This window comes from Manis javanica, chromosome 13, assembly GCF_040802235.1.
Source record: "Manis javanica isolate MJ-LG chromosome 13, MJ_LKY, whole genome shotgun sequence".
NCBI classification, from domain to species: domain Eukaryota; kingdom Metazoa; phylum Chordata; class Mammalia; order Pholidota; family Manidae; genus Manis; species Manis javanica.
This window is the reverse complement of record NC_133168.1, coordinates 80699943-80717424: the sequence shown is the minus strand read 5'-3', so window position 1 is coordinate 80717424 and position 17482 is coordinate 80699943. Positions and strand designations below refer to the sequence as shown.

The window sequence follows — 17482 nt, the reverse complement described above, 5'->3', positions numbered from 1 at the left end:
AAAAAAATAAAATCAACTATCCACAAAATCAGTCAAAGGAAACATAAAGGAGTACAGAAGAGAACACCTAACATATAAAGAATGGAGGAGGAGGAATAAGAAGGGAGAGAAATAATCATCAGACTTTATTTACAGTAGCCTAATACAAGAGTTAAGTTAGACAGTCAGATAGTAAAGAAGCTACCCTTGAACCTTCGTTAACCACGAACACAAAGCCTGCAATGGCAATAAGCACGTATTTTTTATTATCACCCTAAATGTAAATGGACTGAATGCACCAACCAGAAGACACAGAGTAACAGAGTGGATAAAAAAGCAAGACCCATCTACATGCTGCTTACAAGAGACTCACCTCAAACCCAAAGACATACACAGACTAAAAGTGAAGGGATGGAAAAAGATATTTCATGCAAACAAGAGGGAGAAAAAAGCAGGTGTTGCAGTACTTGAATCAAACAAAATAGACTTCAAAACAAAGAAAGTAACAAGAGATAAAGAAGGACTTCACAGAATGGTAAAGGCAGCAGTTGAACAAGAAGATATAACCATTATAAATATACATGCACCCAACAAAGGAGCACCAACATATGTGAAACAAATACTAACAGAATTAAAGGAGGAAATAGAATGTAATGCGTTCATTTTAGGAGACTTCAACACACCACTCACTCCAAAGGACAGATCAACCAGACAGAAAATAAGTAAGGACACAGAGGCACTGAACAACACACTGGGAACAGATGAACCTCACAGACATCTACAGAACCCTACACCCAAAAGCAGCAGGACTCACATTCTTCTCAAGTGCACATGGAACATTTTCCAGAATAGACCACATAACTAGGCCACAAAAGAAGTCTCAGTAAATTCAAAAAGACTGAAATTCTACCAACCAACTTCTCAGATCACAAAGGTACAAAACTAGAGATAAATTATACAAAGAAAACAAAAAGACTCACAAACACATGGAGGCTTAACAACATGCTGCTAAATAATCAATATATCAATGACCAAATTAAAACAGAGATAAGGCAATATATGGAGACAAATGACAACAACAGCACAAAGCCCCAACTTCAGTGGGACGCAGAGAAGTCAGCTCTAAGAGGAAAGTATATAGCAATCCAGGCCTATTTAAAGAGGGAAGATAAAATCCCAAATAAACAGTCTAAAGCCACAATTACTGAAACTGGAAAAAGAACAAATGAGGCCCAAAGTCAGCACAAGGAGAGACATAATAAAGATCAGAGAAGAAATAAATAAAATCGAGAAGAATAAAACAATAGAAAAAAATCAAAGAAACTAAGAGCTGGTTATTTGAGAAGATAAACAAAATAGATAAACCCCTAGCCATAATTATTAAGAGAAAAAGAGAATCTACACACATAAACAGAATCAAAAGTGAGAAAAGAAGAACCACTACAGACCCCACAGAAATACAAAGAATTATTAGAGAATACTATGAAAATCTATATGCTAACAAACTGGATAACCAAGAGGAAGTGGACAACTTCCTAGAAAAATGCAATCTTCCAAGACTGACACAGGAAGCAATAGAAAACCTAAACAGACCAATAATCTGCAAACGAAATTGAATTGGTAATCAAAAAACTACCCAAGAACAAAACCCCCAGGGCCAGAAGGATTGACAGCTGAATTCTATCAGACATATAGAAAAGACATAATACCCATTCTCCTTAAAGTTTTCCAAAAAATAGAAGAGGAGGGAATACTTCCAAACTCATTCTAGAGGGTATTCTATGAAGCCAGCATCACTCTAATACCAATCAGGCAAAGACCCCACCGAAAAAGAAAATTACAGACCAATATCCCTGATGAATGTAGATGCAAAAATACTTAATAAAATATTAGCAAACTGAATTCAAAAGTATATCAAAAGGATCATACACCACGACCAAGTGGGATTCATCCCAGGGATGCAAGGATGGTACAACATTCGAAAATCCATCAACATCATCCACCACATCAACAAAAAGAAAGACAAAAACCACATGATCATCTCCATAGATGCTGAAAAAGCGTTTGACAGAATTCAACATCCATTCATGATAAAAACTCTCAACAAAATGGGTATAGAGGGCAAGTACCTCAACATAATAAAGGCCATTTATGACAAACCCACCGCCAACATCATGCTTAACAGCGAGAAGCTGAAAGCTTTTCCTCTAAGATCAGGAACAAGACAAGGATGCCCCCTCTCCCTGCTTTTATTCAACATAGTACTGGAGGTCCTAGCCACCGCAATCAGACAACACAAAGAAATAAAAGGCATCCAGATTGGCAAGGCAGAAGTTGAACTGTTCCTGTTAGCAGATGACATGATATTGTACATAAAAACCCCTAAAGAATCCACTCCAAAACTACTAGAACTGATATCGGAATTCAGCAAAGTTACAGGATACAAAATTAATACACAGAAATCTGTGGCATTCCTATACACTAACAATGAACTAGCAGAGAGAGAAATCAGGAAAACAATTCCATTCACAATTGCATCAAAAAGAATAAAATACCTGGAGTAAACCTAACCAAGGAAGTGAAATACCTATACTCTGAAAACTGCAAGACACTAATGAGAGAAACTAAAGAAGATACCAATAAATGGAAACACATTCCATGTCCATGGATAGGAAGAATTAATATTGTCAAAATGGCCATCCTGCCTAAAGCAATCTATAGGTTCAATGCAATTTCTATCAAAATACCAACAGCATTCTTCAACGAACTAGAGAAAAGTCATCCTAAAATTCATATGGAACCATAAAAGACCTCGAATAGCCAAAGCAATCCGGAGAAGGAAGAAAAAACCAGGGGGAATTGTGCTCCCCAACATCAAGCTCTACTACAAAGCCACAGTAATCAAGACAACTTGGTCCTGACACAAGAACAGACCCATAGACCAATGGAACAGACTAGAGAGTCCTGATATAAATCCAACCATATATGGTCAATTAATATGTGATAAAGGAGCCATGGACATACAATGGGGAAATGACAGACTCTTCAATAGCTGGTGTTGGCAAAACTGGACAGCTACATGCAGTAGAATGAAACTGGGTTATTGTTTAACTCCATACACAAAAGTAAACTCAAAATGGATTAAAGACTTGAATGCAAGTCATGAAACCATAAAACTCTTAGAAGACAACATAGGCAAACATCTCCTGAATATAAGCATGAGCAACTTCTTCCTGAACCCATCTCCTCGAGAAAGGGAAACAAAAGCAAAAATAAACTTATGGGACTACATGAAACTAAAAAGTTTTTGTATGGCAAAGGACATCATCAACAAAACAAAAAGGCATCCTACAGTATGGGAGAATATATTTGTAAATGACATATCTGACAAGGGGTTAACATCCAAAATATATGAAGAACTTACACACCTCAACACCCAAAAAGCAAATAACCCAATTAACAAATGGGCAGAGGATATGAAGAGACAGTTCTCCAAAGAAGAAATTCAGATGGCCAGCAGACACATGAAAAGATGCTCCACATCGCTAATCATCAGGGAAATGCAAATTAAAACCACAATGAGATATCACCTCACACCAGTAAGGATGGCCACCATCAAAAAGACTAAGAACAACAAATGTTGGCGAGGATGTGGAGAAAGGGGAACCCTCCTTCACTGCTGGTGGGAATGTAAGCTAATTCAACCTTTGTGGAAAGTAATATGGAGTTTCCTCAAAAAACTAAAAATAGAAATACCATTTGACCCCGGAATCCCACTTCTTGGAATATACCCAAAGAATACAACTTCTCAGATTCAAAAAGACATATGCACCCCTATGTTCACTGCAGCACTTTTTACAATAGCCAAGATATGGAAGCAACCTAAGCGTCCATCTGTAGATGAATGGATAAAGAAGATGTGGTACATATATACAATGGAATACTACTATTCAGGAATAAGAAAGAAACTCAGATGCTGTCACTTAATCCTGTGTGACTTTGGGCAAGTTGCTTAACCTCTCTGAGCCATAGTTTTGCACAGGTAAAACCTCCTCATGGGTGTGTGGGGTTTTAAAGAAGGATGTAAAGTACTAAGGGGTGGCACACAACAGATGCTCAGAGTTGTAAACTACAGTGTGTGGAGCTCTAGACCATTTTCAGTATGGCCACAGAGGTGTTAATTAATGGCCAGAATCCCTTCCATCTGGTCAGTGTCCAGGCCATACAGATCATTAAAACAAGAGACTATCACTCGATGTTACAGTTACACAGAAGAGGAGCTGCAGCATGCAGTGATCTACTGCCTTTTGCAACCCCATAGACAGCTATTTTTGCTGAGCTTTTAGAACTAGCCGTGTAAGGAAGGGATCGGTGGCGTCCTGCCTCATACGGATATAAGATATTATTTTCCTAAGGTAAGCTTGCCTGATTGAGCTCAGTAAAGTATGAATCTAAGATAAACAACATGTATTTTAGTATAAATAAGCATGGCCATAATTATGTTAAAAAGTTATTCACTGTTTATCTGAAATTCTATTTTGACTGAGTGTCCTATATTTTATCCATCAACCCTACCCTAAGAGAAAACTTCAAATTAAAAATACCTACCAGGAAGATCTGGAGGTAGAGAAAGTCAGGGGGGCTTCTGGCCAAGGCAAAATGCTCCCCAAAATATAATTTCCATAGTATCCCATTCTGTCTTCTCTTATGTTCAACATTTTAGCTGTTTCCTTCATTAAGTTGTGAGTTACATATGTGGTGGGGGCTGAATCATTTAATTTCCCACATGGTGCTTGGTTTATTTTGTTTAACTGATTTAAACTCAACCATTGCTTTTCTGACTTTAGTTTAAGAAAACAAACATGTACTTTTAGAGAATTTGAAAAAAGCAGACTTAGAAGGAAAAAGAATTCATTCTAGGCTAATATTAAAAATAGCAATATTAATATTTCTAAAATCTACCAGTCATATGAGAATTACAGTTTTTCTACAGCATGATTTTAATGGGTATATAGTATCTATTAGCCAGTTCTCATGGTTGTTTCCAATTTTGCTCTACTGAAAATGGTGAGCTAAACATCCTTAAATCTTTGTATAAGTCTCAAACTCACTATTTCAAGTCCTTACATCAAGAGCATCATTGAGCGTAGACACTGCTGCCTGCTGTGGACTGTCTGTCTCCCCAGAATTCACACACTGAGGCCTAGAGTGATGGTATTGGGAGGCGGGGACTTTGGGAGGTAATGATGCATGAGAGTGGAGCCCCCGTGATGGGATGAGTGTTCTTATAAGAAGAGGAAGAGAGCTGCCCTTTCTCTTTCCACCCTGTGAGGATGCAAGAAGGCAGGCCTCTGCAAGCCAGGAATAAGGCTCTCACCGGACACTGGACCTGCCAGTGCCTTGACCTCAGACTTCACAGCCTCAAAAACCATGTGAAATAAATGTTTGCTGTTTCAGCTATCCAGTCTATGGTAATTTGTTCTGAGAGACCCAGCTAAGACACTACCCCAGGACAGATTTTCTTTAGAGCTTCAGTAGCTTCAAAACTGCATGATAAATAGAAAATATGAATAGAAAATCATCACAGAATAAATAATTAATGTAAGGATCTAGTCCCTTACCCCACCCACCCCAAGGTACAAAGCCCCAGGGGGGGTTAGTTGTTTTTTTTTTTTTTTTTTACCAGTTCTCCTAAACTCTTAAGAACTGACAATAACTCCAGCATTCAATCTGTTTCAGAATCTAGAAAATGAAACTTCCCAATTCATTTCTCCAAGTCAACAAATGCTTATACCACTGGTACAATACAATCTAAAATAATCTCAAATGTGAATGCAGAAGAGCCCTAAATAACAGTTAAAAATCAAATTTAACCATGTGGTCAAAGAATAAAATAAGAACCAATACAGTTTAAGAATAAATTGACTCCAACTGGAAACTAGATCTATCACTCCTAGGAGCTCACAGCTCAAAAAAATTAAAGAGAAGAATGACATATTTCTCTTGATAATGAAGGAAAATCATCTGATAAAATTAAAAATTCAGTCCTAAAAATAATCCCTATTGAGGATTCAAGAAAACTTGTTTCATAAAATAAAGTGTAACCAGTGGAAGCCTTTGACTAGCATGGTATTGGCATTGTCCAATATGGCAGATACGAGCCATATGTGGCTATTTAATTTTAAATTAAAATTAAATAAGTAAAATTAAAATATTCATTCTTCATTCATTCTAGCCACATCTTAAGTGCTCTACCAACTACCATATGTGGCTAATAACTACTACACTGGAAAGTGCAGATATGCAGCATTTCTATCCACACCCTGAGTTTTATTTGATGATGGTGCCATAGATAGCCCAGAGCAGATCCCAGGTACACATATACACATGAAGGGGTAAGTATCTAAAAAGAGTTAACTGTACTGAATTCTTCTAAAGAACCTGGCATTATTTTAAGTGTTTGTATATGTATTAGCTTATTTAATCCTCATATGGTGTAACACATTAATTTTTACTATTTTCTCCACTTCATAGCTATGAAATCAGGGGGGCAGGAAAGAAGTTAAATAAATCAAAGCTTACATAATTTCAAAGTGGCAGATCTGTTATTATGTAAATATGTCAGTTTCTCTTAACCAAATGTTGCAGTGATGCCCTAAGTGGCTGGTGCTTAATCAAAATATCATGAGGAGCCGGGAACAAAGTGGTGCTCTGTATAAAGTATCTGTTTTTTGTGTTTATAGAACTGCCAAAATGCAGATCTGGGTTCCAATCCAAAACTCCGACTCTAGGAGCACACAGTGAATCTCCCTAGACTCCCTGTGTTAAAGGTGGCAATTCAACTGAATCAGGGAAAGGATACAATACTCCACTGAGTTATGTTATGGCAAGGAGCTCTCCACTGGGGAAATTCACTTAAATGTGTACATTGCATTATTTAAAAGACATACTCATAAATATATAAAATGGGAAAAATATAATTGCAAAACACTGAAGTCATAAAGGGTCTAGGAGAAAGCACAGTACTTCTACACTCCTGGGGATAGTCCTGGTAGGAAGCAGTTCCTAAGGAAAGAAAAAATTCAGGAAATTTAAATAAAGAGATTGACAAATTTAAGTAGATAAAACTTAAAAGCTGCTGTGTCATGAATGTATAATTGAGGTTAAAAGACAGCAATGAGCAGTGCAAAATACTGGAAACAAAAATAAAAGGTTAATGCTTAAAAAGAGGTTTAAATTTGTTAGAAAAAAGACAAACCCCTTTGTCAGAAAAGAACAGCCAAGAATATGGGTATATATCTCTCTGCAGAAGACATACAAAAGACCAATAAATATATGAAAAGATGTTCACATTCCCTGATAGCAAAATGCAAAATGAACCAAGACACTATCCTTTACCCATTAGATTGGACAGGTTTCAAAGGGCAGTAGTATATGGTAGGCAGTGTTACAGTGTGGGGGCATGGGACTCCTCATGAACTGCTGGCAGTTGTGTAAACTGGTGGCACTCTAGTGGGTAATGGCCATCACACTGTAAAATGACAGTATTGTTTCAGCAGTTCCACTTTGGGGGTTCTAACACATGTCATAAAGATTTAGGCACAAGGAGTATTCTTTCCATGGCAACACTGCTTATAAAATGGGGAAACCGTAAACAACCTGAATACCTATCAATCAGGAAATGAGTAAATAAACTGAGCCTTGTCCACATTACTACATAAGGTGCGTTCCTAGAAAAGAATGCAATGCATGTACTTGACATTTGGAACTATTTCTAAGCTATGTTGTTTGTGTGGAGAGCCAAAAGAAACAACCCTCTCCCCCCAGCCTTCCAATTTATCTGTGCTTATAACTTGACAACAAAATGGCCCCAAGGAACACACACTAAAATGCCAACATTTGTGTTTCATAAATAGGGCATCTTAATATTGTGATCCACCTAGTAAAAAAAGAAAAAAACCCACAATGAATATACTTAATAAAGGTGCCTAAAATGTACCATCTTTCTTCATTCAAGTCCCCTTCTCCCTCTCTTTGGGCAGATAGTCGTCTGTGAATAAAGAGCAAAGAAAGAACATCACATGAATGATTTGCCCTGGGTGGCTGCTGGAGATGGATATAAAGTTGAATTCAACAGGAAACTGGTGACTGTGAGACCTTCTTTCTGCAAACAGATCTCTTTACCAAAAGATTTGGTACCATTTACCAAATCTTAGAAGCTGCCACTAGACCAGCTAAATGAGGTGGTCTTTGAATTTGGAAGAAGAAAATTCAGTTTGTGTATGCTTTTAACCACTGTGGCTTTTTAGTGATGAAGTTCAGTTTTTCTTATCTTAAAAGTCTCAGAGCTGACTGTAGTGGGGACTTAAGCCCCGATTCCAAAGGGAGATTTGCAAGGTAGAGGGCCAGGGAAAAAGATGCTTTACATCAGTGATTCTCAAAGTGTGATGCAGGGGTTCCTTGGGAACTTTTCCAGGGGTCTGTGAGGTCAATACTATTTTCATAACAATATTACAACATTACTTACCTATTCCATTCTCATTGTTTAACAAATGTACAGCGGGATTTTCCAAGGGCTACATGGCATGTGATGGTGTGATTGTTCTGTTGACTAATGGAAATGTGTACTTGGTATTCTGTTTTAAACTTTCTAAGCTTTGATTTCTAACATAAAATAAATTGATAAATATAATCCATACAAAAAAACACAACTCTTTGGGGTTGAAATGCAAAGGGATTCTAAGACCAAAAGCTTAAGTACTCCAGTTTTATACATCCTTAGGATACATTCTGGCTTTATTTGTAGTTCCTTTAGCAGCTAATCCTTAAAAAATACTTCCTAATCATTTGCATTCATCATAATGGTAAGAGCCAAATGAAAAAGTTAATTTACAGAAGATAAATTCAAAGAACAAAAAATCATAAAGTGTAACGGAGAGGATTCACTCCCTCCATAAACAGGCCTACCCAAGTCCACCTCCTGCCCCAGGTCACAGACCCAAGACCCAGAACAGGAAGGAGGCTTCCTCCCCTGACTGCCACCCGCTTCTTCATGCCGGTGAAACTTAAAGAAACTTCAACCAAATCGCATGAAACTTATCACCAAGGTGCTTCCCTTGCCCTTGGCACCAACAGAGAAAAGGCTTACAACAAAATGGGCCCTTTTATATAAAATGGGCCCTTGAGTATAAAATTTGGCTCATTTAATAAAAGCAAATACATTTTACTTCTCAAAAGAACCTTCTATCAATAGAAAAATGGAACTATACATTTTAAAGAGGCAAATTTTATGGAATCAGAATGACATCAATAAAACTGCTAAAACACAGTTGAAATGAACTTTTCTTCACCCTTTTATTCACTTATCCATCTTTTAAATTTAATGTTAGCATTTGTGTTTTATAACAAGAAAGATCGTAGTTGTGATGATTTGTGGAACATATACTTAATGTTTGGCATTCCTGGTTAAAATGGTCTATGTAGAGGAACTCATTTACTGCAAAAGTCTAAAGGCTTAAGTTGTGGAATTCTTAAGAAATGGAAACCATATTTAAAATAAAGTATCCTGTTATTTCAGATGAGGGAACTGACGAGTAGAGAAGTTAAGTAATTCCCTGAAATTATGTCACTAGTAAATGATAGAGATAGGATTCAAACCCAGCCAGACCTTTATTGCAAAGCCAATGATCTTAGCCTGTGTGTTTATTTTATACCATCTTATAGGATAAGTATGCCTTACATGCTTGTTATGGAGAATCCAGATGATATTAAAGGTATTTATAAGAGAATAAAAATTATCAAAAATACTACTTTGTAGGGACAAGCCCTCAGGGTCAGGCTGCAGCGGCAGCCAATGCGGCCTCCGCCGGCAGCAGCGGCTGCTCCTCGGGGCTGCGGGGAGACACGGCGGCGGCGGGCTGTCCAGGAGGTCCGGGGGTGGCTGCGGCATGCTGGGGCGGGAGTCCCCAGCGAATACAGAGGGCAAAGACGGACCCACAGTAACCAAACAGGAGCCCAGCAGACGGGCTGCCCGATTGTCAGCGAAACCTGCTCTGACAAACCTGGACCTAATCGGAGGAAAACATCGAAGAAAGGAGCTGGACTGCAGATTAACAAAGGTGCCCAGTGGGGGAAGGACGATCAGCAAGAAGCTGGAGAGAAAAGTACTGCCCCAGCTGAGAATGGGGACACTGAAGCCTTAGAGGTACTTCCCGGGAATACCTCCCGCTGCTGGAATCTGCGCCTGAACCGTTGTCCCGCCCTTTTACCCCAGATAATGTTTGCTATCATTTTCTTTGGTCACAGTGAATCCATAGTGAGCTTGCCCCGGGCTGAAACCCATTGGCAAGACTATCTCTATGTGGTAATTCAATTTTTGGGGTATCCAATTTTCATTGTAATGAGTTCAAAACTATTTCATGCTTTTCCCATTTAGTAGGTCCTAAGACTACAATGAGTGACAATGGGCTCACTTCAACATGTCTGATAGGCTGGGTTTCTTTTCAATCATTCAAGCAACAGCTCAGTTGCTTTAAAGTTGCCAGTTATAGGAGAAAGGTACACGACTTGAACCATATATCTACAAAGCCAGCAAGACAAGAAGATGGAATATCTCCTTGATTCTTGATCTAATTTGGTCTGTTTTATAAATTCTTTGCATTTGGCTGGAGAATGTGAGGACTCTAGTCCCATTTGGAAAACCTGGCATAACTTCAAGAAATCCCTCATTTGGTGGACAAGTCCATCTTTCAAATCTCTTTTTCATGTGGAAAATTGTTTTCCTCAGAGCAGAAAATCCAAATGCTCTTTTCTAAGAGTTCAGTCCCATAATCCAGATCAGAAACAAGGATCTGTTGCTACTGTTTAACACATTTAAAGTTGTCCCTTGTCAGGAACAAACATTTGATGAGGAGTAATACAGGACAGTTCCCATTTACATCCCACTGAAATGGCTGTTTTGGCATAAGTAGAATGATGCCCAAGGAGTGTCATGCACTCCCATCCAGTACAAAGCAAAAAAGGTTTCCCATTCATTGACGACAGGAAACATAGTTTTCTGGTACAGCCCATTGTTGTGTGGGTCTTGCCAAGGGGTTTCAACCCTTGGCAAGTTCACTATGGACTCAGTGTGTCCAAAGAAATGACAGTAGAACGTTCTTGAGGTCAGAAAGTTATACCCAACTTCATTTCCACAGTGGCAGGTCAATCACTAAAATCTTGTCCACTCAGTGCGAGTCTGCATGCAGCAAGCCAGTCTCTGCCTCTGGGCTTCTCTGCCTGCACAGCCGTCCTCTGGGCCTCTGTCCTTGGTGCTGCGACCACTCCAGCCTCTGCTCTGCTCTCCCGCAGCCATGCCACTACGTCATGGCAGAGCAGTGGGCAGGGCTCTTTATATAGAGTCAATAGCAATGTACTGACCAGAGGTGTGTAGTGAGCTGGCCAACCAGGGCCAGGTGAGAATCCTGGTGACAGGAACTTTTATTTTATCCAGTGTGCTTGCCCCAAGTTAATGTTTGAAGATTGTAAGAAGCCTAATCAACACAGGTTTCTTAGCTTGAGAAAGATTCACTCAGGATGCAGATCAGGTGCTAGCAACTGAGACCTATGCAAGGCAGGAGAAGCTTGAGAAAAGAAGAAATATGAAAACAAATCCCAAATGATTGCATTTTTTTGTAATAAAAATATTTTAATACCTAGACAACTACTGATCATATTTTTTTTTTGAGAGGGCATTTCTCATATTTATTGATCAAATGGTTGTTAACAACAATAAAATTCAGTATAGGGGGGTCAACGCTCAATGTACAATCATTAATCCATCTCAAGCCTAATTCTCGTCAGTCTCCAATCTTCTGAAGCATAACGAACAAGTTCTTACATGGTGAACGAATTCTTACATAGTGAATAAATTCTTACATGGTGAACAGTACAAGGGCATTCATCACAGAAACTTTTGGTTTTGATCACGCATTATGACATAAACAATCAGGTCAAATATGAATATTTGTTTGATTTTTGTACTTGATTTATATGTTGATCCCACATTTCTCCCTTTATTATTATCATTATTTTTATTTTTAATAAAATGCTGAAGTGGTAGGTAGATGCAAGATAAAGGTAGAAAACATAGTTTAGTGCTGTAAGAGGGCAAATGTAGATGATCAGATGATCCGGTGTGTGCCTATGGACTAAGTATTAATCCAGGCTAGACAAGGGCAGCAAAACATCCACGGATGCAGAAGATTTCTCTCAAAGCAGGGGGGTTGAGGTTCTGAGCCTCACCTCTGTTGATCCCCAAATTCTCACCTGATGGCCCCCCTGCGACTGTGCCTGTCTTAGGTAGTTCCTCCCTTGAGGAATCTTACCCATCTCTGGCTAACCAGTCATCTTCCGGGGCCATACAGGGAAATGTAAAGTTGGTAAGTGAGAGAGAAGCCATATTGTTTGAAAAGGTTAGCATTTTACTTCTTTGCACATTTATGCCCTGTGGCTTCTATGCCCAGCACTTGTCTCGAGGTATCTTTACCACCTGGAGGAATTATGATACTCGGTAAATTCGATATGAGGCACGAATTCTATTTAAGGGTTGTAATTAGGAAGAAAGAAGAAAAGCTACAGATGTAGCATATGGAAGGAAACATGGGAGGATTGATTATTTCTTTGACATATCTTCTTGTAGAGTACCTTAAGTATGTATAGGTTTTAAACTACTAACAAATTTGCACACACATATTAACATAATAGGAATACGGTGACATAAACAAAGCAAATCTATAATTACCATCCATCTCCAGTGAAGCCAAGAAAACCATTTAGGCACCTTAGGCATTTGTGAAAATTTGTCTATGATATGATGGATATTGTCCAACTGTACTTGAACAGTCTGAGAGAAATCAGACAAATTAAAGCAGCCCATTTCTGGGATCTGTTCACATCCCATATGTTCTTTTAACCGTAGATAGTCTATAGTCATAAGATTTTGGAGCGCTACAACTTGCACCCCTCCCAACTCCTGGTTGAGTTCCAACAGTACAGATCCGGTCAAATTCGTTGTCTCACTGTATGCACATGCCAGCCTAGACATCTCCCTCCTCGTTCCTATGACAAGTCCAGGAGACGGTGGGCTGGATGCAGCCACAACCGCAGCATCGTCCAGATCCCTGTGGAGGCTTTTTGATGATCATCCCCCGGCACGAGTCCTCCAGAGAGTGCTGATGCCGGAAGCTCCTCCTCATATCGTATCTTAGTTCATTTTCTGGGTATCCAAGCTAGGCCTTGATCTTCTGCATAGAAACAAACAGACCCTTTGCCCACACTTTGACATGCCCTCTATACCACTGTGCAGATCTCATTGGAGGTCAGCACACAGTAACTGCTTTTTTTTTTTTATTAAGAGAAAGGAATATTATCAGAAAAGAGTACCTCCATAGCTGATCATCTGACACCCTTTAAGTGATCAACATTAAGGATATTTAAAGCATGCGTTGATCTTTGATTTACCAATAGTTTTATCCTATCAAGGAGTAATCTCCCTTTTCTTTCTTTCTTTTTTTTTTTTTAATTTTTAATCTATACCTACATGAAGAATACTATGTTTACTATGCTCTCCCCTATATCAGGTCCCCCCTAACAACCACATTACGATTACTGTCCATCAGCTTAGCAAAATGTTCTAGAGTCACTACTTGTCCTCTCTGTGTTGTGCAGCCCACCCTCCCCTTTCTCCCTCCCACCCATGCATGGTAATCTTAATACCCCCCTTCTTCTTCTCCCCCCCTTATCCCTCCCTGTCCAGCCATCCTCCCCAGTTCCTTTCCCTTTGGTACCTGTTAGTCCATTTTTGGGTTCTGTAATTCGCTGCTGTTTTGTTCCTTCAGTTTTTCCTTTGTTCCTATACTCCTCAGATGAGTGAAATCATTTGGTATTTCTCTTTCTCCGCTTGGCTTATTTCACTGAGCATAATACTCTCCAGCTCCATCCATGTTGCTGCAAATGGTTGGATTTTTCCACTTCTTATGGCTGAGTAGTATTCCATTGGGTATATGTACCACATTTTCTTTATCCATTCATCTACCGGTGGACATTTAGGTTGCTTCCAATTCTTGGCTATTGTAAATAGTGCTGCGATAAACATAGGGGTGCATCTGTCTTTCTCAAACTTGATTGCTGCGTTCTTAGGGTAAATTCCTAGGAGTGGAATTCCTGGGTCAAATGGTAGGTCTGTTTTGAGCATTTTGATGAACCTCCATACTGCTTTCCACAATGGTTGAACTAATTTACATTCCCACCAGCAGTGTAGGAGGGTTCCCCTTTCTCCACAGCCTCACCAACATTTGTTGTTGTTTGTCTTTTGGATGGCAGCTATCCTTACTGGTGTGAGGTGATACCTCATTGTAGTTTTAATTTGCATTTCTCTGATAATTAGCGATGTGGAGCATCTTTTCATGTGTCTGTTGGCCATCTGTATTTCTTTTTTAGAGAACTGTCTGTTCAGTTCCTCTGCCCATTTTTTAATTGGGTTATTTGTTTTTTGTTTGTTGAGGCGTGTGAGCTCTTTATATATTCTGGACGTCAAGCCTTTATCGGATCTGTCATTTTCAAATATATTCTCCCATACTGTAGGGTTCCTTTTTGTTCTATTGATGGTGTCTTTCGCTCTACAGAAGCTTTTCAGCTTAATGTAGTCCCACTTGCTCATTTTTGCTGTTGTTTTCCTTGCCCAGGGAGATATGTTCAAGAAGAGGTCACTCATGTTTATGTCTAAGAGGTTTCTGCCTATGTTTTTTTCTAAGAGTTTTATGGTTTCATGACTTACATTCAGGTCTTTGATCCATTTTGAATTTACTTTTGTGTGTGGGGTTAGACAATGGTCCAGTTTCATTCTCCTACATGTAGCTGTCCAGTTTTGCCAGCACCATCTGTTAAAGAGACTGTCATTTTGCCATTGTATGTCCATGGCTCCTTTATCAAATATTAATTGACCATATATGTTTGGGTTAATGTCTGGAGTCTCTAATCTGTTCCACTGGTCTGTGGCTCTGTTCTTGTGCCAGTACCAAATTGTCTTGATTACCATGGCTTTGTAGTAGAGCTTGAAGTTGGGGAGTGAGATCCCCCCTACTTTATTCTTCTTTTTCAGGATTGCTTTGGCTATTCGGGGTCTTTGGTGTTTCCATATGAATTTTTGAATTATTTGTTCCAATTCATTGAAGAATGTTGCTGGTAATTTGAGAGGGATTGCATCAAATCTGTATATTGCTTTGGGCAGGATGGCCATTTTGACGATATTAATTCTTCCTAGCCATGAGCATGGGATGAGTTTCCATTTATTAGTGTCCCCTTTAATTTCTCTTAAGAGTGACTTGTAGTTTTCAGAGTATAAGTCTTTCACTTCTTTGGTTATGTTTATTCCTAGGTATTTTATTCTTTTTGATGCAATGGTGAATGGAATTGTTTTCCTGATTTCTCTTTCTATTGATTCATTGTTAGTGTATAGGAAAGCTACAGATTTCTGTGTGTTAATTTTGTATCCTGCAACTTTGCTGTATTCCGATATCAGTTCTAGTAGTTTTGGAGTGGAGTCTTTAGGGTTTTTTATGTACAGTATCATATCATCTGCAAATAGTGACAGTTTAACTTTTTCTTTACCAATCTGAATTCCTTGTATTTCTTTGTTTTGTCTGATTGCCGTGGCTAGGACCTCCAGTACTATGTTAAATAACAGTGGGGAGAGTGGGCATCCCTGTCTGGTTCCCGATCTCAGAGGAAATGCTTTCAGCTTCTCGCTGTTCAGTATAATGCTGGCTGTGGGTTTATCATATATGGCCTTTATTATGTTGAGGTACTTGCCCTCTATTCCTATTTTGCTGAGAGTTTTTATCATGAATGGATGTTGAATTTTGTCAAATGCTTTTTCAGCATCTATGGAGATGATCATGTGTTTTTTGTCCTTCTTTTTGTTGATGTGGTGGATGATGTTGATGGATTTTTGAATGTTGTACCATCCTTGCATCCCTGGGATGAATCCCACTTGGTCATGGTGTATGATCCTTTTGATATACTGTTGAATTCTGTTTGCTAATATTTTATTGAGTATTTTTGCATCTACATTCATCAGGGATATTGGTCTGTAATTTTCTTTTTTGGTGGGGTCTTTTCCTGGTTTTGGTATTAGGGTGATGTTGGCTTCATAGAATGAGATTGGGAGTATTCCCTCTTCTTCTATTTTTTGGAACACTTTAAGGAGAATGGGTATTATGTCTTCTCTGTGTGTCTGATAAAATTCCGAGGTAAATCCGTCTGGCCCCGGGGTTTTGTTCTTGGGTAGTTTTTTGATTACCGTTTCAATTTCTTTGCTTGTAATTGGTTTGTTTAACTTTTGTGTTTCTTCCTTGGTCAGTCTTGGGAGGTTGTATTTTTCTAGGAAGTTTTCCATTTCTTCTAGGTTTTCCAGCTTGTTGGCATATAGGTTTTCATAGTAGTCTTTAATAATTCTTTGTATTTCTGTGGAGTCTGTCATGATTTTTCCATTCTCATTTCTGATTATGTGATTCTCTTTTTCTCTTAATAAGTTGGGCTAGAGGCTTATCTATTTTGTTTATTTTCTCAAAGAACCAGCTCTTGGTTTCGTTGATTTTTGCTATTGTTTTATTCTTCTCAATTTTGTTTATTTCTTCTCTGATCTTTATTATGTCCCTCCTTCTGCTGACTTTAGTCCTCATTTGTTCTTCTTTTTCCAGTTTTGATAATTGTGATGTTAGACTATTCATTTGGGATTGTTCTTCCTTCTTCAAGTGTGCCTGGATTGCTATATACTTTCCTCTTAAGACTGCTTTCGCTGCATCCCACAGAAGTTGGGGCTTAGTGTTGTTGTTGTCATTTGTTTCTATATATTCCTTGATCTCTATTTTGATTTGTTCATTGATCCATTGATTATTTAGGAGCATGTTGTTAAGCCTCCATGTGTTTGTGAGCCTTTTTGTTTTTTTTGTAGAATTTATTTCTACTTTTATACCTTTGTGGTCTGAAAAATTGGTTGGTAGAATTTCAATATTTTGGAGTTTACTGAGGCTCTTTTTGTGAGCTAGTATGTGGTCTATTCTGAAGAATGTTCCATGTGCACTTGAGAAGAATGTATATCCTGTTGCTTTTGGATGTAGAGTTCTATAGATGTCTATTAGGTCCATCTGTTCTAGGCTGTTGTTCAGTGCCTCTGTGTCCTTACTTATTTTCTGCCCGGTGGATCTATCCTTTGGGGTGAGTGGTGTGTTGAAGTCTCCTAAAATGAATGCATTGCAGTCTATTTCCCTCTTTAGTTCTGTTAGTATTTGCTTCACATATGCTGGTGCTCCTGTATTGGGTGCATATATATTTAGAGTGGTTATATCCTCTTGTTGGACTGAGCCCTTTATCATTATGTAGTGTCCTTCTTTATCTCTTGTTACTTTCTTTGTTTTGAAGTCTATTTTGTCTGACATTAGTACTGCAACCCCTGCTTTCTTCT

General features: G+C 38.6%; 1 protein-coding gene across 1 annotated transcript; it reads left to right on the top strand.

Moving 5' to 3' along the window:
* Nucleotides 1-9926: 9926 nt before the first annotated feature.
* On the top strand, nucleotides 9927-11376 carry LOC108401688 (high mobility group nucleosome-binding domain-containing protein 3-like). Its single transcript, XM_073219464.1, is given in 3 exon segments — nucleotides 9927-10029; nucleotides 10032-10183; nucleotides 11329-11376. Coding segments are annotated over 3 exon segments (303 nt in total).
* The last annotated feature ends 6106 nt before the right edge of the window (nucleotides 11377-17482 follow it).